The 24,987-nt window shown below is 42.1% G+C and overlaps 1 protein-coding gene across 3 annotated transcripts in view; it reads right to left on the bottom strand.

The window, feature by feature from the left end:
- Positions 1 to 203: 203 nt before the first annotated feature.
- The window catches only part of NUDT4 (nudix hydrolase 4), a 44,345-nt gene continuing 19,561 nt past the window's right edge, over positions 204 to 24,987 (bottom strand). For 2 of the 3 annotated variants that reach the window (XM_077470749.1, XM_077470751.1), the window contains exons 2-5: positions 21,877 to 21,987; positions 10,916 to 10,960; positions 7,977 to 8,064; positions 204 to 3,856 (exon numbers count right to left, since the gene is read on the bottom strand). In XM_077470749.1, coding sequence (XP_077326875.1) covers positions 3,654 to 3,856; positions 7,977 to 8,064; positions 10,916 to 10,960; positions 21,877 to 21,987 — 447 coding nt within the window. In that variant the 3' untranslated portion in view covers positions 204 to 3,653. The remainder of the gene's footprint in view (positions 3,857 to 7,976; positions 8,065 to 10,915; positions 10,961 to 21,876; positions 21,988 to 24,987) is intronic. The other variant, XM_077470750.1, reaches the window with a different exon arrangement.

Consider the following 24,987-nt stretch of genomic DNA (forward strand, 5'->3'; position numbering starts at 1 on the left):
ACAAGGATCCAAAAGGTTAAACTAACTATGATATTACCATGCAGAATAATGGATTACTTGCCCAGTATAACATTTAAAAACCAAAATGTAAAATTTCTTTGGCATCCTGCACAAAAGCACTGGGCTCTTGGATCTGCGTGCGGTTTACCCGATGTGGCAAATGCATTTACATCAAGTATAAACATAACATGTGGAAAACTACATACAGATGGATAGATTTTTATTCTGGATTGTTCTGTCAGTGGAAAGTGAACACAAGAAAAAGTTTGACGTTTTCATTGATGCCTTCTGAGCATGAATGATGGAAAATCTACAAGGCTTATGTATGTTTAATTTCCTTGCAGGCATGTTTAATGTTGTCAATAAGCAGTCTCTACATTCCTCAGTAGGGATCATTCATCCTCATCCTGGCTGATACCAGCGTGCACATTAACTTTTCTTTGAAATCATTTCATCCAAGCTCATAATTCAGTTAACAGGAACCCACCAGGAGACAAATATGGGAGCGATCATTGCTACAGGTATCTTTTGTATACTAGGTAGTGACACTACCTTATATTTATATATGCACTTTTTCCAGCTCAGCCACTCACTATATAAGGCAAGAACAAAAATGAAAAAAGTCTAAAGCCAATACCTTAAAAGTCAGCAGTGGAAAAACCCCATACTCCTGACGGGTTCCTTTAAACTTTCCTTACAGTCTTTGGTGGTGATAATCTTAGTTCTCAAGTTTCTGGGTATGCACATTCTTCAGGCTTCTTTCTGTTCTCATGTTGGGTTTTCAAGTCATTTTAGTATACAGAAAATATAGAACTATAGTGGAAGAATATTACTGTTGGCTGTTCCCAAAATATAAGCCAAAAGGTTGATTCAGACCACCAAATTTAAACTGGTACTAAAGTGTCACTTTTGGGTGGACTAGCCTTTTACCTATTAAGAGCTAATGAACCAGTCACTGGAAAATAAAATGATTTTTCCTGAACTGGAAAGAATACTAAACCAAGATTAAGCATGTTTAAATATTGGTGCTGTCCAATTAAAAGTATAGCACATATGTACACAAGTTGGTTTACTTAATAAGCCACCAATAAAATCAATTTACAGAAGAATAAATCCAAATGAGCTGTTGGGTAGCTGTTGCCAAGACAGACATTTAAAAACCTCAAAAATGTAGTCGCCATCACAGCAGACACAGCTGACTGTGCCAACTGCTGCTACTCCATCCACAGCTTTGAACACTGTGCATGTTTTGAGCAAGTTAGGCAATGACTGCAAATACCATAAAACTACCTACAAGTAGCTACCAAACACTCATATGGATGTACTTCATTCAAGAATGGGTCCACACAAACATTTCACACATCTATACATATTTCAGGTGAACAACCTCAGAAATTGAGTTGTCACTGGGGTCAATGTTTCCTGCTAGAACGGACATAAGAACTGTCTACTTAGAAGCCATGTATGATAGTAATGGGGGGGGGAATACTAACAATCTTCTCGGATAAAAATAGTTCCTAGTCAGGGACAAATGTCAAAACGACACCCTTTTTTTTTTTTTTTTTTTTTTAAGCAGGGCTGAGGATTCTTAGCCAGCCTTGCAAAAACAGACCATAGTGAAACATACAGTCAAGTATTACAACATACTGTATAACTGAACGAAGAATTGATCCGATGCTGCAGCTGTCCCCCTCTGGCGCCAAGACCAAGAAAAGAGCGTTCACCTGTCTGCTGATCACTCAGTTATCAGTCTTCCCTGAGAGAGTGGTGACCACCCATCATCAGCTCTCTGCTTCTCCAGCACCCTCTGGAGTACCGAGCTAAGGAGGGGGTGGGAGCGGCGGGCTCGGGGCTCTCAGAGGCATGCTGAGAGATTGAACCAGCTTCCCGTCAGGCAACTGGGTGGATCCCAACACTGTCATGATTGCTGCAGAGTCTGAACCAGCTCTGACATCAGCAAGCTTTGGTCTGCCGTCGACTGAATCTGGGTCACAGGTGTGCTGAACTAAGTGAACTCCTGTGACACAGAAGAGAAATATGGCTAAAAAAGCTCAGGCAATACTTCTCTTTTAGGGCCGGCTCACACTATTACGATGGCAGACATCGCATGTAATGCGCAGCGCACTGCTGTTCACATTACATGCAATGTCTGTGCGGGTGTGATGTCAGCCATACAGATAGTATGGCTGATATCACACTGCATTCGGACCCTCTTTAATGTTCGGACCAGAATCGGATCGCATGTGTGTTCACACATATGCGATCCAATTCATGCCTGAACTGTCAGTTTGCAGTGCGATATGCGAGCTGAAATGGGGGTGTCGTTAACATATAATGACACTCCCCAGCAGTTCGCATATGGCAGTGTGAACAGCCCAGGGTGGGCTGCAGGAACCCGCAGTTGATTTGCAGGGTTCTCGAATCGCAACAGTGTGAACCGGCCCTTAAGGACACATACAAAAATAAGGTGAATAAGGTTTCCAAATTCTACAGTATGAAAACACTCAGATGGCAGTAGCCAAACAAGACTGCTGACAGAATCGCTCTACAGTTAACTACATAATAAATGTAATTATGTCAAGTTCAATAAAAGAACTGAACATTTACATGTGAATGTTATTAGCAACACTTATCAAAGGATTGTAGTTTAGACATCCTCTTGTAGCATGTCATAATCAGAGAATTGCATGAGTTGATGCATTTATGCAGTAGAAACTGGCGTATTGTCTATATAATTTCTTATGCTCCTATACTTTAGGGAGATTACCCAAATATCACATTAACTTAATTGATGCAGGCATTAAAGTAGAACTAAAAGCAAAATTTTTTTTTTTGGATAGAGCAAGGGAGGGTTATAACCCCTGTAAGGTAAATGTTTGCCATCTGTATCCAATTAAGGAGATTTCCCTTCACTTATTGTCCCAAAACAGGAAGTGAGAGAAAAACAAACTCTAAAGTGAGGGGATCCCTGGTTTTTTTTTTTACTTTTGGGGATATAAAAAGGGTAAACAAGACTAAGAGGGTGAATCTCACTAACAGGTGCAGAAGCTAAAAAAAAAAAAAAAAAAAAAAAAAAAAAAGGAGGAAAAGACAAGCGTTCTAATCTCTACTCCATCCAAATATTTGCCTTTAGTTATACTTTAAAAAAGGAGAACCAGTTCAAAAAACTATGATGTGAACTGATTTTAAAGGAATATGAGCAGACTGAAATCTTTAGTGACAACACCCATGTTACAGAGCAGCCAGTGACATAACAGTGTACAGTTGAGCCTAGTGAAGGCCACACTTCTCTCTCAACCTGAAGCATTTCACACCGCACATTAAAGGCTTATCTTGCATCCATCGGAAGTTAAAGCCCTTTTGAAAAAGCAGTTGTAAAAACTTGCAATGGCACATAAGCCATATTACAATGGTAGTTACAGAACATAAGACAGAAGAATGGCCATTTAAGGCATCTAAAAAAATCCATATGGCTTTTGTTGGATGAACACTATTATACACGGTAAAAAAAAAAAAAGGTGTTGAATTAAGCAAACGAAATGGTTTGTAGCACATCTTGCAAGAGGATCCAGGTCTAATCATCAGGATGTTTTCATGAGAACACATAATGGCATCCTCCCACTTGTATAAGTAAGATGCCTTAAAGTGCAGTTTTATCTCACACTTGATGGTAAGCTAGAAGTCTGTGCAGAGGTTACATACAGAGATGTGTTGTCTGATATAGGTGGGACCACAGAGTTTCCATTAGTTGGGGAGCATCCCAATTTCAGTTTTTCTAAATATTCTGCATGTACAGGCTTGTGGCACTGTAACACTTTCAAAGCGTCTTCAACTTTAAACCATTCCCTCTTTCGCCCTAAAGAAGAAGAAAAAAAAAAGTGTAATAAGCAAAACTGGCGAATTCCTGTATTACAGGCCACAACGCTAAATTTTATGGCACGCATGTTAGAACCTTAACTTTCTAAGTGGATTTTTTTTTTACAGGCATTTGAGTCTTCCCCCCCCCCCCCCCAATGTTAACCTGTGTGCATGCACAGGATTTTAGGAGGCTGGGAAAAAAAAAAAAAAAATGGAGAAAATGAAAAGGACACAAATACTACTCATGCATTCAAAAAGGCCAAAATGAATATTTAGAGGAATACTAAAAAGTATATATATTTTTTTAAATAAACAAAACAAAAAAAAACACAACAACCTCTGTGCAGCAACCTCCTTATCTTAATGCATAGGAAAAAAAAAAAAAATTAAAAAAAAAAACCCCACTGCCTTTAGAATCACTTTAAATGGTTTATTATTATTTTTATCAATTTAGAAAATGCAAGGTGAGTGAACAGAAAAAAAGATTAAATCGAAATCTAAATTTATTGCAGCTAGCCTTTGGCTTCAAACCAGCATCAATTCTTAAGCCTCATACACACAATCGGACTTTGTACAAAAATCCATAGGAAAGTTTGTACAAAGGGCGTTGGCCGAGAACTTGTATTGCGTACACACGGCAGGACTTTTTCACCCAACTTTCAACAAATCACTTGGTTTTTCTGTTCTTTACCGCCACCTTTGGTCAACTTCTGTATTGTGGTCTGATCTTTTGCATTGGTTCTGAGCATGCGTGTTTGTACTTTGTACAAAAGTCCTATGGTTTTCTGTACACACTATCGGACTTTGCTCCATCAGACTTTTGTTGCCAGAAAGTTTGTCCGTTTGCAGCGCCAACAAAGGTCAGATGAAAACCAAAAGTTTGTCCGATGGAGTGTATACATGGTCGGATGTCGCCTTAAAACTGCTAATTTGCATGTTTGTTGTCAAAAAGTCTGGCCATGTGCCTTTATACTTGCACAATGTCAAGGATTTTGTAGGATTAGAGCCAGGTATTTTATTAACCAATTATATCAAGCAGGTGCTGATAATCAATTTCATGGGTAGGTTGAAACACTTGTTAACTGAAACAGAAACAGCTACAGCTGTGTAGGAGGCTTAAAACTGGGTGAGGAACATTCAAACTCTGCTACTAAGGTGAGGTTGTGGAAGACTGTTTCATGTCACACGTCAACGTGGAAACAAGAATAAGCAACTCAACCATGCACGAAAACATAGGAACTGGGTGCAGAAAAAGGGCAGCAGGTATTCCAGATTGAACAGCTAGGATTTTAAATGCTTGACTGTAGGGCTCAAAATTTCAAGTCCTGAGCTACCAGCCAGGCCTCAAGCATTACTTGCCACCAGTTGCCCCACCCAGCCCCTACCATGCCCGCCCCTAAACACATCCTCAAATTATCTCATGAAATTACATGTAAATGTTTTTATGCAGAATTGGGTTACAAAAATTAAAACTTGATCCTAGCCCCTCAGCGCAGCCTCAACCGGGCAGAGAAAGGTGGCAGGATCATGACTGGGGGAAGAGGAGAGCCGTGGGATCACAGAGCAGGATAGCACGCCCGAACAACTTACATTACAATTGCCTCTGCTCACTGTCATACAGAGCCCTGCCTCCTCCTAACACCATGCCTGCGATAGACAGAACGCATCCCAGCATTGGACCGGCGTTCTGTTTATCACGGCGAGCAGAACGGAGGCAATTGTAATGCAAGCTGTTACAGCGGGTTATCCGTGCTCTGTGATCCCACGGCTCGCCTCTTCCTCCATGCTTTTCCCCGGGGGTGATCGCTAAGAGAACGGCTCCTGATCAACCCCCCGCACTGTGCACGTTGGCAGAGCCGAAGTCAATCCTGGTGCTCTGTGGTCAGATACAAAGAGTGTACACAACCACGTGGCGGTAAAACAAAGCTTTAACAAGGCAAAGGAGCCATCCTGAAGCAGGGAAGTGGGGCCACCATGTAGGAGATCTTCAGAAAGCAAGTAAGCAAGTTAACCTTCGCAAAACATAGGAAAACCATAAAGACTAAAATATCACTTTATACAAAGTACTGCAGGCACCCCCAGCATATAGATAATGGATTATAGGCTGGCCAGGCTAGCAGAGGTGGGCTGACAAGCCCAGGGTGCAAGGTGTACTTAATCCACTACTGCCCACAAGATCAGCTTCTCACATGACGAGCAGGGTAGTGCCACAACAGCCTGTTAATGCGGTAAGAATCTAAGTAATGATTAAAGCCAGACAATGACCATCACCTTTCTAACCAAAATTTAAAGGAGTTGTAAAGGCAAGGTTTTTTTATAAATCAAAAACTAAGAAGGGAAATAGGGATTTTAACGGTGCGGGCGTGAACTAGATCATAGTAGACATTATTGAACTGATTACAGAATTGTGTTACAAATATTTATTAGTTCAAAATTAAAATTCATTAACAATTACATTAATGAAATATAAAAACAAACGGTGGACAGTACAATATTTCATTAATGTAATTGTTAATGAAATTTAATTTTGAATAAATATTTGTAATACAATTCTGTAATCAGTTCAATAATGTCTACTATGATCTAGTGAACGCCCGCACCGTTAAAATCCCTATTTCCCTTCCTAGGTTTTGATTTATGCTTCAATTCTCAGGGATGTGGTGCCTTACTTATTGGGTGTTTGCGATGTTAAACCACTAAAATGTTCTAAGGTTTTTTTTATCTTAAAGCATTCTATGCATTACGATACAAAGCCTTCTGTGTGCAGAAGCCCCTTAATACTTACCTGAGAGCCCTCTCTGTCCAGCGATGTCCGTGCGTGTTCTCAGCCATCCAAGACTCTCCTTCTCGACTGGCTGAGACACAGCAGCGATGCACCACTGGCTCCCACTGCTGTCAAAGTTATCTAGCCACTTAGGGGAGGGGTGGGGTTGGGTCGGGGCTCTGAAAGGAAACAGGGGAGCGGTGATTCAGCTTGTGTGCCACCATAGCAAGCTGCTTGCTGCGGGGGCACTGAAGAGGGAGGGGCCACAATCACAAAAGAGGGACACGAGAAGAGAAGGATCCGGGCTGCTCTGTGCAAATCCATGGCACAGGGCAGGTAAGCAATATGTTTACTATTTTTAATGGGAAAAAACAAAAAAACAAGACTTTACAGTCACTTTAACACGTCCATTAATTTTACCTGCGAGATTAACAGGATCTATATAAACAAAAATGTTTTACGGCTTGATATTTTGGTAATAAATCATGAATACTCATTGTACTGTTGTCAGACATGGAAGAGACAACATTAGAATAGGATTAAAAGTGCAATTATGAAAAGAGAAGTGCTGGATTACTACTGGGCTGAATCGATATGTCCAATGAAAACAAATTCACATGATGCCACTGGTGCTACAATGCCAACACTAATGCCCCATTTCTTCACTGTAATGGGCCGCATTGTGTATACAGCATTAAAACTGAGCACTGCATCCCAACATATGAAGGCCACAAACTGAATCCAGGAAATTCAAACAGTTTAATAGCACTCTGTCCAATGGTTGTTCAAGGGGATACCCACATCTGACTGCCAGAGGAACAGGTAATGTAGCAGAATAATTATATATACAGAGATAAGAATAAGGGACCAGAAAGTTCAAATTCCATTTTACTGAATGGTATCGCTCTAAAATTGCAAATGTCAAAAGGCGTATTGTGTGTCCAAGTTGACCTACGTATCACTTTCTATAACCTGTTAAGACATTTATTGTCAGTGTTAAACTGCATTGCCAAGAAAAAGCAGCACACCCAGTTTACCACATTTCAGGCGGTAGCCAAACAAAAAAGGAAGAAGAAGCTGCATTTTTTTCTGAACTGTACTGAAGTGCGGCAAAACTCATTAAAAAATGTATAACATAAATATATAAATATATAAATGCACCGCAAAGAAGCTAAAACTGCATGCAAAAAAGCATCCGGACTGTTTCTATGGTGTGAACTGGCCCTTAACCAGGGAAAATGCGCTCTCTCGCTAGAAGTAAAATATTGCAGCTACACATTACTATTTGACAGCATAATACAGTATAGAAAAACACCATTTCTCCTAGGTGCCACAATAAATCTAAACAGCTTACCAATGTTCACAGAATCCTCCCAGTCTTCCAGCACTTCTGTTACTGTGAGAACATACACATATGTTCTGTGTTTCCTATCTTGGTTCTGCTTAAATGGGAAAAATACACATCTTTAGTGTGAAATATACACATTAAAAATTAGACCCATTGTTCTTGACATATGGCGAGAAAGAGAAAACAGACTTTAGACCACCTAGCACCCCATGTGATAAAGCAGCACGAATTATAACCATAAAAAAAAAAAAAAAATATATATATATATATATATATATATATAGGATTTTTGTACTCACCGTAAAATCCTTTTCACGGAAGTTCATTGACGGACAAAGCTCCTTTAAATCTTGACCTTAAGGTTAAGGTTATATCGCCACCTTTGGAAGAGGACTAGGCAGAACATGTAAAACCAGCAAAACTGCACAGCACCGCCCAGGGGGAGGTCCCACTGGCTATAACCCCTCACTCGTCTTCCTGCTGCTCAGTTTGTCAAAAAGCAGTACAAACATAAATAGGAGGGGTGGGTGCTGTGTCCGTCAATGAACTTCAGAGAAAAGGATTTTAAGGCGAGTACAAAAATCCTATTTTCTTTCGTTCATTGACGGACACAGCTCCTTTAAAATCTTAACCTTAGGGACGTCCCCAAGCAGTGTCAAAAATGAGGAGTGGAAACAGCAATAAATTCACCCACAAAGGAACTCCTGAACAGAGGAGTTGCCAACTTAAACGGCCGCCAGCAAAACCTCAGGCCAACTTATGCATCCGAAGAGGTGTTCACAACAATCTTGTAACTTAAATGAAAGTGAATTGCAACCTTACACAGCCGCCTGCAAAACCTTGCGGCCAAAGCAAGCATCCGAAGATGCGCCCATGTCAACTTAGTAAAATTGAGTGAAAGTGTGAACGGGCAGGACTCACCACCCTGACCCAGTACTGCGCTGCCACCGTCCGCTCTGCCCTGTGTTAGTTACAAAGTGTTCCGAGTGAAAACCTAGTTCTGGAAGCATACAGTCACCAGCGCTAGAGGTAAACCACAATGAGGCTACAAGAAAATGGCCATCAACCAAAAAAAACTCTGAGAACATGGCCGCCAAACCTTCTAGGAAATGGCTGACCGTAATACACTAAGGCTACAGAAAAATGGCCGCAGACCGCGGGGTGGCCTTCCCTCATGGCAAACAGCCTGAACACCTCACTGTGGCCAGAAAAAAAATAATAAAAACACAGGGAAAGAAGGAGCGGACCCTGACAGCCAGCGCAGCCCTCCCCGGCCAGGTACATGCACCGCACCTCATGCCCAGTCACACAGCTGCCCCAGTATGGGGAGGAGGAAATGAGGGGCAGGGAGAGAAGGGAAAGCGAGAGACCCCCTAGTCGACCTCCCAGGGAATGCCCAGCTGCTGCATCCTGCCGAGGCAAGTGGAGCCATACTTACCCCTCCTATCGGGACTGTTGGACGCATTCCACCACAGACCCATCACCCAAGCAGTACAGGGTGGCTGTCTGCCACGGCACACTGACATGGACAGCAGTAGCCCAGTCATATGTGTGCCCCGGAGCATATAGCTCACCGGCTCCCCCTGGGCCAGAAAGGGGCATGTCGTGGCTGACCCAGCACGTAGCTAGGGTCTGATCATGCTCGATGACCAGGCTGGGGAGACTACAAGGATATATATTACCCAGCCCGGCTGTCTATTGTAGATCACAGGATCAAAATTGCAGACAAAGTAAAAAAATTCCCAGGACCAATGGTCCCCTCAGGGAGTCAGGTCCTTCTACACTAGGCAGAAAAAAAAACGGAGCTGGAGGAAGCAGAGTGATCGGTTATAGCCAGTGGGACCGCCCCCTGGGCAGTGGTGTGCAGTTTTTACATGTTCTGCCAGTCCTCTCCTGAAGGTGGCGATATAACCCTAAGGTCAATATTTAAAGGAACTGTGTCAGTCAATGAACGAAAGAGAAAAGTGTTACTAAACTCAGAACCTGCACACAACTGGTCTCCCACAGAACATGGAAATGCATTTTAGTAAATATAAAACTGATAAATACACTCTTCAGCAGCGTATAGCAGCCTTGTGACTTCTATCAGTTCCTAGTAAAGCTTGTAGGAGTTTTTATTCTCCCCTGATCCTCTGTCTGGATTTTGCTGATCACATGCACCCGCACAAGAACAAACACTCTAGCAATACACACTAATCTGAGCATGTGCAGCCCCATCCCCTGGCTCTTTAAATACCAGGTTATTTTTTGGAGACCGTTGATGATCAGAGACAGGATCACAGACTTTATACACAATGCAGAGGGTTAACCCCTTAGGTAGTGAGTATAACAAGCATGCTTTCCTGCATGCACAAACTGATTTTACTGTTGTGCATTTAGTAACACTTTAAAAATAAACCTTTTTTCTGACACATTGGTTTCAAGTTAAAAAATAATTTTATTGCTAGAACCCCCAAACATTTTTAGCAGATACCCTAGAGAATAAAATGGTGGTTATTGCAATATTTCACACATGGTATTTGCACAGCTGTGTCTAAATCTTTTTTTCCAAAAAAAAATAAATAAAAAAAAAACACAACAGTAAAGTTAGCCCAATTCTGTATAATGTGAATGATATGCCGTGAGAATCGCGATCTTTAAGCTAAGCAAAATTCGCGATTCTTATTTTTCCCCAGAAGCATGCAGCTCTTAAAAAAAAATAAAAAAATTCTCCATTTATATATTTTCACCTCACGACACCTGGGCAAGGGTGTCGTTGGTCTTATGGCAAGATTCTGGAAAACTGTGGCATGCAAAACCAACAAAAAGACTCATGCACAGTGCTTGAGCATTCACAAGATTGGTATTCTCTGCTTTCCCAGGATCTTGATGGAAAGGACATGCGATTGCCTTCTTCTATGGAAGATTTTTGGGGCATGAAGAAATCAAAACCGTAAAATAGTTACCTCAAAAACTCCCAGGAGTCTTCCCAACTTCCCCTTTACTCCAGCCTGCAGAAAAATAAAAATAAAGTTATTAAAAATAGACGTATAAATTTATTTAGACAGCCTACCCTGGATGTCCATCCCTCCCCAAGGTCACAAACATGCATAGCTAGATATAAATATATATCTTTATTTCAGTGGCAAAGTTCCACAAGAGAGATTGCAAAGTGCTTAAACACTGAGGCAGATTTAAACATCAGAGAATCTTCAAAAAAAAAAAAAAAAAAAAAAAAAAGGGGTAAATATTGACTATATTCTATCCAATAATATACAAACCAAATTCCTTTGAATACCCAATTATATGCTTTTCACATATTGTCAAAAGATTCTTAACTCCCCACCCTCCAAACAAAGCAGTTGAAGTTTACCAAAAGCCTGCTATGCTTTATGGCTGGAAAAAAATAAAATAAAATAGAAAACACAAAGTAGTGCAAACAGTATTCATGAATCCATGGCAATGCATTAAGTACATCTCAACCCCGATATGGAGGAAAAAAATAAATAAATAAATTATATTATATTATATTATATTATATTATATTATATTATATTATATTATATATATATATATATATATATATACACACACACATACACACATATACACATATACATACACACACACACATATACACTCCGCCATAATGTCGCAGTCACACACAAAAAAAAAAAAAAAAATGATCGCCGCCATTACTAGTAAAAAAATTAAAAAATATATAATAAAAATGCCATAAAACTATCCCCTATTTTGTAAACGCTATAACTTTTGCGCAAACCAATCGCGTATGGCGATTTTTTTTACCAAAAATATGTAGAATACGTATTGGCCTAAACGGGAGGGAAAACTTTTTACTTTTTGTTATAAATATCCCCAAAAATATATAAAAATAATGCGTGTTTCTCAAAATTGTCGTTCTATTTTTGTTTATAGCGCAAAAAATAAAAACCACAGAGGTGATCAAATACCACCAAAAGAAAGCTCTATTTGTGGGGGGGGGGGGAAGGACGTCAATTTTGTTTGGGAGCCACGTCGCACGACCACGCAATTGTCAAAGTGACGCAGTGCCGAATCGCAAAAAGTGGTCTGATTTTAAGCCAGCAAAATGGTCCAGTGGTTAAATAAAATAAAAAAATGGCAATTTATTCTTAAATATCTATCTTCACAGTGGTAAATATAAGCAACTATGTGGTTAGGAAACAAAATCTCGAATCCACTCCGAGAAGAGCAGACAGAATATGTATACTGTATAGGGGTGCAACGGATCAAAAAATGTTCACGGTTCGGCTCAGAGTCATGGATCGGATCAGCAAATAATTGAATTTGCAAAAACCTGTGAAAATTCCACCATATAGTCCCCACTGTAATATACACCTCCCCCACTGTAATATTGGCGGGGCATGGGCAGAGTATTGGAAGATTATGGAGAGATGGCTGTGACTGCACTTGTCACAGAGGAGCGCTGTGGGCTCTACAGATGCAGCCCACAGCGCTGCTGCCATCCGATCTCTCGCCTTCACTGTACAGATCCTTACACAGAGGGGAGAATGGAACCGGCATCATCACGACGCCGGTTTGTTTACAAGTGATCGCTCACATTGTATACACCGACAGGTGCACCAAGATGGCCGCCGCTTTAGAACTAGGCCGAAGCCGTGGCCTTTCCTAAGGCCAAGACCGCTGAGCGCTCTGCGGATCGCGGCGTGTGCCAATCTGAACGGGTCACCCCATTCGGATCACGGATTGGTGTCGATCCGTTGCACCCCTAATACTGTATATACCATTAGGGCTTGAATCTGGTAAATATCAGATTTAGAGATCACATTTTTTTCTTAAAAAATGATAAAGACTGTTTTGTGGATCTTCAGACAGAACTAATATACTATACAGAACTGTAAAATTATGTATGACGGACTCCCTTGTCCTTGGATTGATAAAAGCTACCTGCGTCTGCTGTCACTTATGCTGGCCATACAAAAATGTCTTTGAGAGAAAACAAACTTTCATTTTAACCACTTGCCGAGCGGTGCACACCGACGTACGTCGGCAGAATGGCATGGACAGGCAAATGGGCATACAGGTAAGTCCCTTTAAATTTGCTGCCATGCCATTGCGCGAGTCAGATCCCGGGTCCCGCGGACTATCACCGCGGGGATACCTGTGATAGTCTCCCAGGGAGGAAGAACGCCTAATGACCGTGTCACCAATCTCTGCTCCCCGTCATCGGGAGCAGAGATCAGTGACATGTCACGCACAGCCATGCCCCCCCCAGTTAGAAACACGCCCCAGGACACACTTAACCCCTACACTGCCACCTTCACTGCCAGTGTCATTTACACAGGAATCAGTACATTTATATAGGACTGATTGCTGTATATATGATAATGGTCCCAAAAATGTCTGATTTGTCCGCCATAATGTCACAGTCACAATAAAAAAAAAAAAATCACTGTTCACCGCCATTACTAGTAATAAAATAAATAAAAATGCCATAAACTATCCCCTTTTTTGTAAACTGTATAACTTTTGCGCAAACCATAAATAAGTAGAAGAATACGTATTGGCCTAAACTGATGAAAATAAATAAAAAAGGTGATCAAATGCCCCCAAAAGAAAGCTCTATTTGTGTGTGTGGGGGGGGGGACAATTTTGTTCAGGAACCACATCGCACGACCGCACAATTGTCAGTTAAAGCGTTGCAGTGACGAATCACAAAAAGTGGTTTGGTCTTTGGCCAGCAAAACGGTCCAGGGCTTAAGTGGTTAAGAACATTCTGTTTTCTAATAGGTAGTGGGGTCAAATCTGTGTTCGTTTTCAACCACAGTGATGAGAAAATTAGAAGGAGCAGAATATAAAACTTCTTGGTCAAAGCAATTTTCAGACAGTGTATGTGATTTTCTTTCAGAAATTACATTGATTTTAAAGCGGGGTTCCACCCTAAAGTGAAACTTCCGCTGATCGGAACCCTCCCCCCCTCCGGTGTCACAATTGGCACCTTACAGGGGGGAGGGGGGTGGAGATACCTGTCAGACAGGTATTTACACCCACTTCCGGGCATAGACTCCCGTGGGAGTCTATTTCCTGTCCTGCCGCGCTGTCTGCTGGGACACACACGGGTCCCAGTGACAGCGCGGAGAATTCCTATTGCGCTGCGCGACTCACGCATGTGCAGTAGGGAACCGGGAAGTGAAGCCGATTCGCTTCACTTCCTGATTCCCTCACCTAGAATGGTGACGGCAGCAGCCGAGAGCCGATCGATCGGCCTCGGCATTGCTGGAACCCGGGACAGGCGAGTGTCCATTTATTAAAAGTCAGCAGCTGTAGTATTTATAGCTGCTGGCTTTTAATTTTTTTTTTTTTTTTTTTTTTTTAGGTGGAATCCCTCTTTAAAACTGAATGTTAAAAGCATGAGAAATTTTGAAAGAACATTCCTTCATTTTTTATATGAATATTCAGGTCTGAAAATCAATACGTGTATGGCCAGTATAAGGTTCGGTTCACACTAGAGCTGCAACTACCGATTAATTTGTCGGTCGACTAATCTATCGATTATTTTTTCGATTAGTCAGCGACTATCCGATTATTATTATTATTTTTTATGAATCTAGTGTTTTTTTTTTTGATTAGCCAATTAATCCGTTGGATAACCTTGAGTATTGCATTGCAGCGTATTGCATTGCAGCATATGGGCTGGCAGAGTATTGGCAGGGTATGGAGGGATGGCTGCTTCCATCCGACCTCTCCCCTACACTACACAGATCAGTTCAGAGAGGGGAGAGAGAAACCTACAAGTGATCGCTCCGTTTGAGCGATCACATTGTAAATGCCTGGGTGTAGAAAGATGGCCGCCGCTTCGGAGCTAGGCCTTAGCCGCGGCCTCTCCTAAGGCCGAGACCCCGGAGCGCTCCGCGCATCGTGGCATGTGCCGATCCGAGCGGGGTGACCCGTTGGGATCACGGATCGGCGACGATCCTTTGCACCCCTAGGGACGGCGGCACGGAGGGGGGAGAAGAGGGGGGGATGGCGGCACGGAGGGGGGAGAAGAGGGGGGGACGGCGGCACGGAAGGGGAGAGAAGAGAGGGGGACGGCGGCACGGAGGACATCGGTAGATACTAACCACTGTGACGCATCGACGCCCTGCACGCACGTCGACGTAATCGATTACGTTGACTCGTCGTGGCAGCTCTAGTTCACACCTATGCAGTTTGCATTTGATTTGTTTCTACGCTGCTTTTTGCACACGTGATTTTCCTGGGATTTGCGTTTTGCATTACATATGCTTTTTTTTGGTCAATTTGTTGTTGGGCAGATTAGAAAAAAAAATGCAAATTGGGGCAAAAACGCACTACACGCTTTTCTGCAGATTCCCCCTTACAAATAGGCAGTGGCTGAAAAAAAAAGCATAGATGTGAACTATGTTAAATTAACTGTAGTGCTTTTCTGGGGGGAAAAAAAATTAAATAAATAAGCATAGGTCCAAGACATTTAGTAGCAGCAGCATGCTGTTTTTGTATCACCTGTCAAAAAAAAAAAAATTGCTTTTTATAGTACAAAAAGAGCAGATAATTGCTACCATAAGGGGTTAATTTATACTGCGAAAGTATTATATAAATTGATAAAATACACCCAGCATTTTAACTAGCAGTCAGATATGATTTTAAATATAATGCACAATACTAGTTTACTTTAAATGTAATGCCTTCTATTACCTCCAATCAGCCTCTTTAAAGTGATTTTTTTTTTAAACAAACATGTTACACATACCTGCACTGTGTAATGGTTTTGCACAGAGCAGCCCTGATTCTCCTGTTCTGGGGTCCCCCACCGACGCATCTGGCTCCTCCTGCCTTCAGAGTGCCCCAATAGCAAGCTGTAATGTGTCGTATAGAGTGTCCCTATAGGAAGGTAAAAAACTTCTGCCTTTAGACCCCTTTCACACGGGCGTTTTTCAGGCGCTTTAGCATTTAAAAAAAAAAAAAAAAAAACGCCTGAAAGAAGCCTCATCTGCAATCCCAATGTGAATGCCTGAGCACTTTCACACTAAGGGGAGGTGCTGCACTGGCAGGGCGTCCAAAAAAAAAAAAGCTGCTGCTTGTAGAACTTTTGATGCCCTGCAAGCGCAGCAGTGTGAAAGCACTCTGGCTTTCACATTTGGACTGCAGATGAGGCTTCTTTCAGGCGCTTTATTTTTTTATCGCTAAAGTGCCTGAAAAATGCCCCAGTGTGAAAGGGGTCTAAGAATCACTCACTTCCTGCCCAGGACTACATGTTCCATGAGGCATTCCTCCTCACACATTCACTCTCAGGCACTTACTGACATGTATGGACGGTGTACTAAAGCTGTATGTGTGCTGCACTGTATTTCCGGATAGGTAAATAATGCAGTCTGTATGCAGGCCAACTAATGGGCTGACTGATTAATCGACTATAAAAATAGTAGACAATTATTGTCATAACCGATTAGTTGTCGATCGATTGTTTCAGCTAGACAGCAGGTCCAGGGAGAACCATCACCTGCTGTCATAGGGAGGGATCGGGGGGCGAGCTGGAACATGTTAACTGTTCCATTCTAAAATAGGGGTGTAACATGTTACAAAGGTTAACTTCACCTTTAAAGAGTTGGAGATCCAGACAGACCCGTTAAATTTCATAGAAATCTAGCGCTCAGGGAAGAATAAACCAAAAAATACAGCTGATACTTTTATAATACCCAATGCAGTACATTTATTTCATCCAACAGTCATATGTTGATTGCCTGAAAGGATGGCACAATGAAACAATTTTCCAAAGCTGAAAGGACTAATTTGAGGAAGTTGGTCAAAGAAAACACTATTAAATGGGGCTACTCGGGTCATTCTATAGAAGAAAAAAATACATTGACAAACTTTCCAAAATGGACATATAAGGATTGATGGGCTAAGTGGGTACCTCATCCCTAGATTATAGAAGATTTTGATTGGTTTAATCTGACTTTACCAGTACAAGACATTTACAACAACATAATTACAATTATCATCTTTATTACAAAAAATTTAAAAAATCTTTACACATTTACATATAAAACACAAAGGGATTGGTTGAGACCTCCCGACTTAGTAGATATAGAGATAGATTGTTTAATACCACCTCATTTGTAAATGTGTAAAGATTTTTTTTTTTTTTTATTTTGTAATAAAGAATACTTATAATTATGTTGTAAAAAGTCCTTCACTGGTACTGGTAAAGTCCGATCAAACTGTTCTACCAAAATCTGGACACAGTACTAGTAAGCTTACTTCCGATTCCACAATACAGTATAAAACAAGAGGCACTAAAATTAAAGGATTTCTTATAATCAAATTGGACATTCTCTTCCACAAATTCCAATTATATACACATTACTGAAATCTATAAGCACTCAAACTTTTTTTTACAGCTCATGGATTTCTACTGCAACCACTTGCAGCGGATAGCGACTTTTCCCTACAATCTTCTATCCAACGGACTCCAATATGATAATTCACATCCTGAGTCAAATGGGGCCCATTTCTCCCCAACGGTATTTTGGCTACACTGGAAGCAGAAAGTTTTTGTACCATTATCCCTCACAAAGTCAGTAATAATGCCGTTTGGCAAAACCTTGCTAATAGAGCATGGCTCACCAATTTAATTCTTACTTGACCTACTAATTCAATTATTTCGAATTTGAAAAACTGTTTTCCTGCAGGTTGTAGGGACAGCTATGGGTTCAAAATATTACCCACTCATTGACTAATTTGAATTTCATTCATACAGATGCATGAACATTGATAACTTTTTTTAATAACTTATTGTTCATCTGGTTAAGCATAACAATGAATGTAAGTTAATCTGATAACCATACCAAATCTTTGGGGTTACCTATGTAGTGACAGATAGTATCCAGAATTATTTTGATGAGACACTGTCCCTCAAAAACCATGCAGAATAAGCACTCTATAAAATAATTCATTAGGCCAGCACTTTAATAAAGTTGCCCACATTGAGTCCCAACAAGAAAATGATGGGATCGCAAAACCAGGAAACAGTTAAGCAAATTGCAGCCATCTCTCCACGTGCACAGGGTACAGTGACAAAACAACCAAGGCCATTTTGCCACTTTAGCCAAGACCACATATGTAGCCTCAGTAACTAGGGATGCACCGAATGGGTTTTTTGGTGCCGAAACCGATACCGAAAATGAAAAATACACTAGGCCGAAAACCGAAACCAAAACCGAAACAGCACCGATACCGAAAATGACTGTTTTAAAAAAAAAAATTTATACAGGAGGTGGCCAGAGACTGGCGACATGATAAAAGTGATCAGTGTTTGTGTCCCCCCTCGTGCAGCCAGTGTTTGTGTCCCCCCTCGTGCAGCCAGTGTTTGTGTCCCCCCTCGTGCAGCCAGTGTTTGTGTCCCCCCTCGTGCAGCCAGTGTTTGTGTCCCCCCTCGTGCAGCCAGTGTTTGTGTCCCCCCTCGTGCAGCCAGTGTTTGTGTCCCCCCTCGTGCAGCCAGTGTTTGTGTCCCCCCTCGTGCAGCCAGTGTTTGTGTCCCCCCTCGTGCAGCCAGTGTTTGTGTCCCCCCTCGTGCAGCCAGTGTTTGTGTCCCCCCTCGTGCAGCCAGTGTTTGTGTCCCCCCTCGTGCAGCCAGTGTTTGTGTCCCCCCTCGTGCAGCCAGTGTTTGTGTCCCCCCTCGTGCAGCCAGTGTTTGTGTCCCCCCTCGTGCAGCCAGTGTTTGTGTCCCCCCTCGTGCAGCCAGTGTTTGTGTCCCCCCTCGTGCAGCCAGTGTTTGTGTCCCCCCTCGTGCAGCCAGTGTTTGTGTCCCCCCTCGTGCAGCCAGTGTTTGTGTCCCCCCTCGTGCAGCCAGTGTTTGTGTCCCCCCTCGTGCAGCCAGTGTTTGTGTCCCCCCTCGTGCAGCCAGTGTTTGTGTCCCCCCTCGTGCAGCCAGTGTTTGTGTCCCCCCTCGTGCAGCCAGTGTTTGTGTCCCCCCTCGTGCAGCCAGTGTTTGTGTCCCCCCTCGTGCAGCCAGTGTTTGTGTCCCCCCTCGTGCAGCCAGTGTTTGTGTCCCCCCTCGTGCAGCCAGTGTTTGTGTCCCCCCTCGTGCAGCCAGTGTTTGTGTCCCCCCTCGTGCAGCCAGTGTTTGTGTCCCCCCTCGTGCAGCCAGTGTTTGTGTCCCCCTCGTGCAGCCAGTGTTTGTGTCCCCTGTGTAGTCAGTGATGCAGAAAGAGAGGAGAGCCGCCTCTGCCGTCTGGATCAATAGAGCGCCGGGAACATCACAGCTTTAATTTCAATAGCTGTGTGTTCCCCCGTCGCGCGCCGCCGCATATAGCCCCTCCCCCTTGTCCGGGGAACTGTGATAGACAGATCCCCCGTCCAATCTGGACGGGTGATCTGTCTATCAGTTCCCCCGAACGAGGGGGAGGGGCTGTAGGCGACGGCGCACGACGGGGGAACACACAGCTATTAAAATTAAAGCTGTGATGTTCCCGGCGCTCTATTGATCCAGACGGCGGAGGCGGCTTTCCTGCGATATACACCTCCCGTGATGGGCGGCACCAGGGGCGGCCCCGCCCCATTTTCGGCTCAATTATCGGCCGTTTTTTCCTTTCGGCAAATTGCCGAAAGGGCCATTTTCGGCCGATATGTTTCGGCGGCCGAAATTTCGGTGCATCCCTATCAGTAACTAAAAATATTAGATTCTAAACACTGAACAAAATTGCTAGGTATTGTTGTAGAGACAGGATAAGGAGCACTAACCAGCTCTGGACTTGTAGCTCCATAAGGAATCTCAACAATTATTGGCCCTAACCTGAATCGTGTCCTGTGTAAACAGGAACACAGCAGTAATCACCGCCGACTGCAAGACTGTCAAGAGAGAACACCATTACAGAAATTGAACTGGCAGCCCATACTGCTTGGCTAACTGGAGCTTTTCAGGATTTCTATATCTCACCAAAATCTACCAATAGCTCAAAGACTGGAGAAACCTTCAGAAATTCTGAAGTTCAAGTGAACATCAGTAAAAACTAAGAAAAAAAAAAAAAAATCCCTCCAAAACTAGAGAAATCCTTGGTGTCTCCAGAACTAGTGTACCCATAGGACATTATTCCCTCTATTCCAGTGCTGGGATTTTTTCACTTTCATTAATAACAGTCACCAGGGCAAAGAGCAAATCTCCCCACTAGAGGAAACAGAAAAAACAAAACGAAAAAAAACAAAAAATAAAATAAATCACAGGTGTTTGAATACCTCTTTACCATATCCAAAATACATGGATCTGGATTAATTGCTTCTATTGAAAGACAATGAAGAGCCAATTGAATAATTCAAAGTAAAATATTAAAACTAGTTAAGGCAAGAGTGATTTCTCCGTAAGGGAGAAGTTGTCCATCCTAGAACACTAGCATAAAATGGACTCCTCAGAGTGGAGTAGAGTTATAAGAGGGGCGCGTTGGGGGGGCATGTCCTCAAAAGCTTTGCCATTGGCAATTACCTGAAGGTACAAGCCTATAACCCAGGGGCTATGACTATCAAGTCTGTGCCCTGTACCATATAATAATAATATTTTTTAATTTAGTTATACTTTAACACAGCCATTTTGTTTTTCTTGAAGTCTCCCCACTTACTTATAATGGTGGTACAAGAAAGCCAACTGGTAAAATACAATATACACATAAAAGGCTCCCTGAAAAGACATCTATGCTGACATTAACATGAAGGCTAATTTTCAACCCAGGTTTCTTTAACCAATTACCAACCGCCCGCCGCAGTTTTACGGTGGCTGCTTGGAGGATATCGTTATGGCAGCAGCTAGCTGCCATAACCCTGGCATCCCCCCCCCCCTTCAGCGGGTGGTCCACTACAAGATAAAAGTGGTCTCTGCAGCGGAATCGCTGTGAGATTGCTTTTATCGGTGGCAGGGGGGACCCCCTCCCCGCGCCATAATCTGGTGCCCAATGCCGCTTACTGGAGCCGTCGGCAGCGGAGGCGATCAAGTCTTGTCTCCTGCTTGGTATGGAAATAAGTAAGAGGAAGTTGGCCCCCACCCATCTCCAAACAATTGCTAGGTGAAAGTGACGTCAAAATGTGAATTCCACCCACAGCTCTTAAAGGGCCAATTTTTTTTTAAAGTTTTTTTTAAGATTACTTTTTTTTTTTTAACTGCATTTTAGTCTAAATATGAGATCTGAAGACTTGACCCCAGATCTCATATTTAAGAGGACCTGACATGCTTTCTATTACAAGGGAGGTTTACATTTCTTGTAATAGGAATAAAAGTGACAATTTTTTTTTTAAACCGTGTAAAAAAAAAAAAAAAAAAAAAGGCAAAAAATAAAAAATATTTTTTAAACGCGCCCCGTCCCGCCGAGCTCGCTTGCAGAAGCGAACGCATACGTGAGTAGTGACCGCATATAAAAACTGTTCAAACCACACGTGAGGTATCGCCACAATCGATAAAGTGAGAGCAATAATTCTACCCCTAGACCGCCTCTAATGCAAAACATGCAACCTGCAGAATTTTTTTTAAACGTTGCCTATGGAGATTAAGGGTAAAAGTTTGTCGCCATTCCACGACCGCGCAATTTTGAATAGTGACATGTTGGTATCAATTTACTCGGTGTAACGTTCTCTCTCTCTATATCGAGATACATTTTTACCATCATTTTTTATTCAAAAAAAGTGTTCCCCCCCCCCAAAAAAGTGCGCTTGTAAGGCAAAAACGATGTGAAAAAAACCCGCCATTTTCTAGGGTGTTAGAAAAAATTAAAAAATTAAAACCACACAATATATAATGTTTGGGGGTTCCAAGTAATTTTCTAGAAAAAAATAAATAAAGATTTTTTTCAACATGTAAACATCAAAATCTCAAAAACGAGGCTAGTCCTTAAGTTGTTAAAAGCATAAATAAAAGCATCCATTTTACCTCTTCATACACTTCTCTGACTGCAGCTCCACCAGGCTCTTCCTCCGGCTCCATTCCACCTCCTGGAACAATCCACTGATCAGGGTAACGACTGCTGCTGACTAAGAGTATCTGCAGTAAAACAAAACAAATACTTAATGTCTTTTTTTTTTTTATATAAACAAAAAGGAGCGCAACATGCTCCAAAATGTATTTTTTTAAAAAGGAATCACAATCCATATAATTATTATATAAGCCATCATCAGGAAAAACATATGAAGGCGATTGTTGATGTACTGAACATGCATTGATAAAGTATTCCTGTAAGAGCTGTGTAAAGCTGCAAAGTTGCTCATTCAGGGAAGCTTGCAAGCCAGATACAGTAGATTTGTGACCCAGGGTAATTAGATCAAGCTGGACAGCTACCATTCACTTCTGGGTTACACAATGTTTGTTATGGACAGTGCAGGTTAAAGCCAGGTACATACAGGGCAAATGTCGGGAGACGGATGGGAAAAAAAAAAAAAAAAAAAGTCGAAATTCAGTTTGGCTGGCCTCTGTCAGACGTGAATGCTGGAAAACCAGCATCCATCTGACTCCTAATCAACACACTCAGCCAGTAGCAGAGAGCACTGATCGGACTGTTCTGGTGGGGGAGGGGGGCATACCCCTGATCAGAACACAACAGCTCAGCAGGGGAGATTGTTGAACTAACCTTGCATGGTTAGTACAGCGGCTCCGATCGAAGACGATAGTTTCTATTGTTCAACCCGCGGGGTTGAACGGGAAAAAAAAAAAAAAAAAAAAAAAAAACGAATAGTGTGTACCCGGCTTAAGGAAGCAAAGCTCGACAGACATCTCAGAAAATTAGGTTCACAAAAAGAGGGCAAATCGCTCTGCAGATCTTTATGTACAACATACCCAATTTACAATAATGAGCAATTGCCCTGTGGGCATGTACCAACTTCATGCATCAGACACTTTACATAAATGCATTGATCGAACAGTAAGATGCCTATGTGCACAGGATCTTCTGCTGTCCACACACTTTTAGAGATGTCACTACTCTAAACCTGTAAAAAAATCCCTTGCCTCTGGATTTCTGGGTGATGACCAAAGGAAACCCATACCATGCTCAGCAGAAAATCACATACCGATGTCAAATCACATGCAACTCTAAGGCATAGACAGACATAGCATGCAATTCGCACCGCATTGCTGTGCAGATCACATGCGTTGTCTGTGCAATGTGACTTCAGCCATACAAACTGTATGGCTGAACTCACATTTGCACCAAAACGGTGCAAGACTCTTTAGTCCACACTGGAATCGGATCGCATGGGTGTTCACACCTATGCAATCCGATACCAGCATAATTTCAGAGTTCGCACCGCGGTCCAATCTGGGGGTGTCATTAACTTTACATTGACATGCGCAGCGGTTCACAAACGTCAGTGTCAACTGTCCGCGATTCAGGTGCGATGCGAAAACCCACAAGAATCGCGTTAGTTCCTGCATCGCTCAAGCATGAGCCCAACCTAAAGCCTCATACACACTAGTCGTTTTTCCTTCATTCACATCAGCAGGGCTGAAAAAAAATAAAATAAAAATTGATAGCCGAGTTTGGTTCAATACCGCAAAACAACCAATTGCATGCTTTGCTTCCAGATCAATCATTTACACACTGCACAATTCATAATTGTGAGCCTTGAACCTGAGTCTCCAGCCAAACCAAGATAAGCCTGCATTCTGAGTCATGTAAACATGATAACATGGAATGCATAAAAATGTGCAAGTGCCAGCAGCGCAGTTAATCTTTAATACTGGGGATTTTACAGAATGGAAAAATAACCATCATGGCTAAAAACGCAGCAGTCAGTCTATGAGTGAGTATAGTCGGAGCACAAGCAAAAAGGTGAAATTGCAGAAGTTGGTGGTGTGGGGGGGGGGGGGGGGGGGGGTTTTGCTCACAGGCACCACCGAAAGTACAACACGCAATTTATATATTTTTTTAAATTAACACACACACTAAAAACAGTAGCTACCTGTTACCTCACACTTTTTTTTGATTTATTGCTTATATACAGAATATGTGAATATTGTAATGTATACAAGTGTGTGGAGAAAAAAAAAAGTCTGCGCTGAACTACAAATACTGTACAGTACATTTTCAATAGATCCTTTATATGAACTGTACACATGGGGCATCCTTACACAATTTCCACTAGTTGAAGCCTCACTGCTGACCCAAATATTTTTTTCTTGATCTAGGATTAAGACCCAGCAGAGGGTCAAAATGCATCAGTCCATGGGTGGATGGTCTTCTCCTACGGATTCACCACATGTGAATGATGATTTCAATTCATTACAGTGCTGCTTATAACTAAAATGTTATTTTTCTCACTTTGGTAAGCACTTACATTAAAGTTGTCATGATAAAAATGTAAAAAAAAAATAAAAATAAAAAAAAAATATCTATTTCTACAATGTAGTGCATTTGTAGCCTACTCCTATTCTGATCTTGAAGGCACTGCTGTATCACAGAAGTCAGAGCCAAGACAGCAGAGGTCCTGAGGAGGAGGAGTTTAAGAAGGTGGAGCCAGTAGAGCAGGGATATGCAATTAGCGGACCTCCAGCTGTTACAAAACGACAAGTCCCATGATGCTCTTCCTCTGGGTGTCATGCTTGTGGCTGTCAGTCTCGCTATGCCTCATGGGACTTTTAGTTCTGCAACAGCTGGAGGTCCGCTAATTGCATATCCCTGCAGTAGAGGAATTAATGCTAGAAGGCAGCAAGGTTCAATTGGAAATGGGGGTCATTAGAAATTGAATGTAAAGAGCAGAGGAAAAAGCAGCAAAGCATTCAGGGAATCCAGGAAATCGTGGAGATGGTCAGCCCACCTCAACAGTAAAAGATTTTTCAAATAAGCTTATATGGAATTATCAAACGTTATGATTGTTTTTTATTGCTATTACAATGCGGAGGTTATTAAATGGAGGAGGTGTAAGCAGTCGTCATATCTTCTTTAAGTACCCAATTATGTGGCATTTAGGAAAATTTGAATTGGTCAATTACTGGACAAAGCAATGTAGGGACAATGTTCCAAGCCGTCAATGCCAGGACCTTGAGATG

Source organism: Lithobates pipiens, unplaced genomic scaffold (assembly GCF_037356315.1).
Source record: "Lithobates pipiens isolate NorthernLeopardFrog02 unplaced genomic scaffold, aLitPip1_a1.2 Scaffold_8, whole genome shotgun sequence".
Taxonomy (NCBI): domain Eukaryota; kingdom Metazoa; phylum Chordata; class Amphibia; order Anura; family Ranidae; genus Lithobates; species Lithobates pipiens.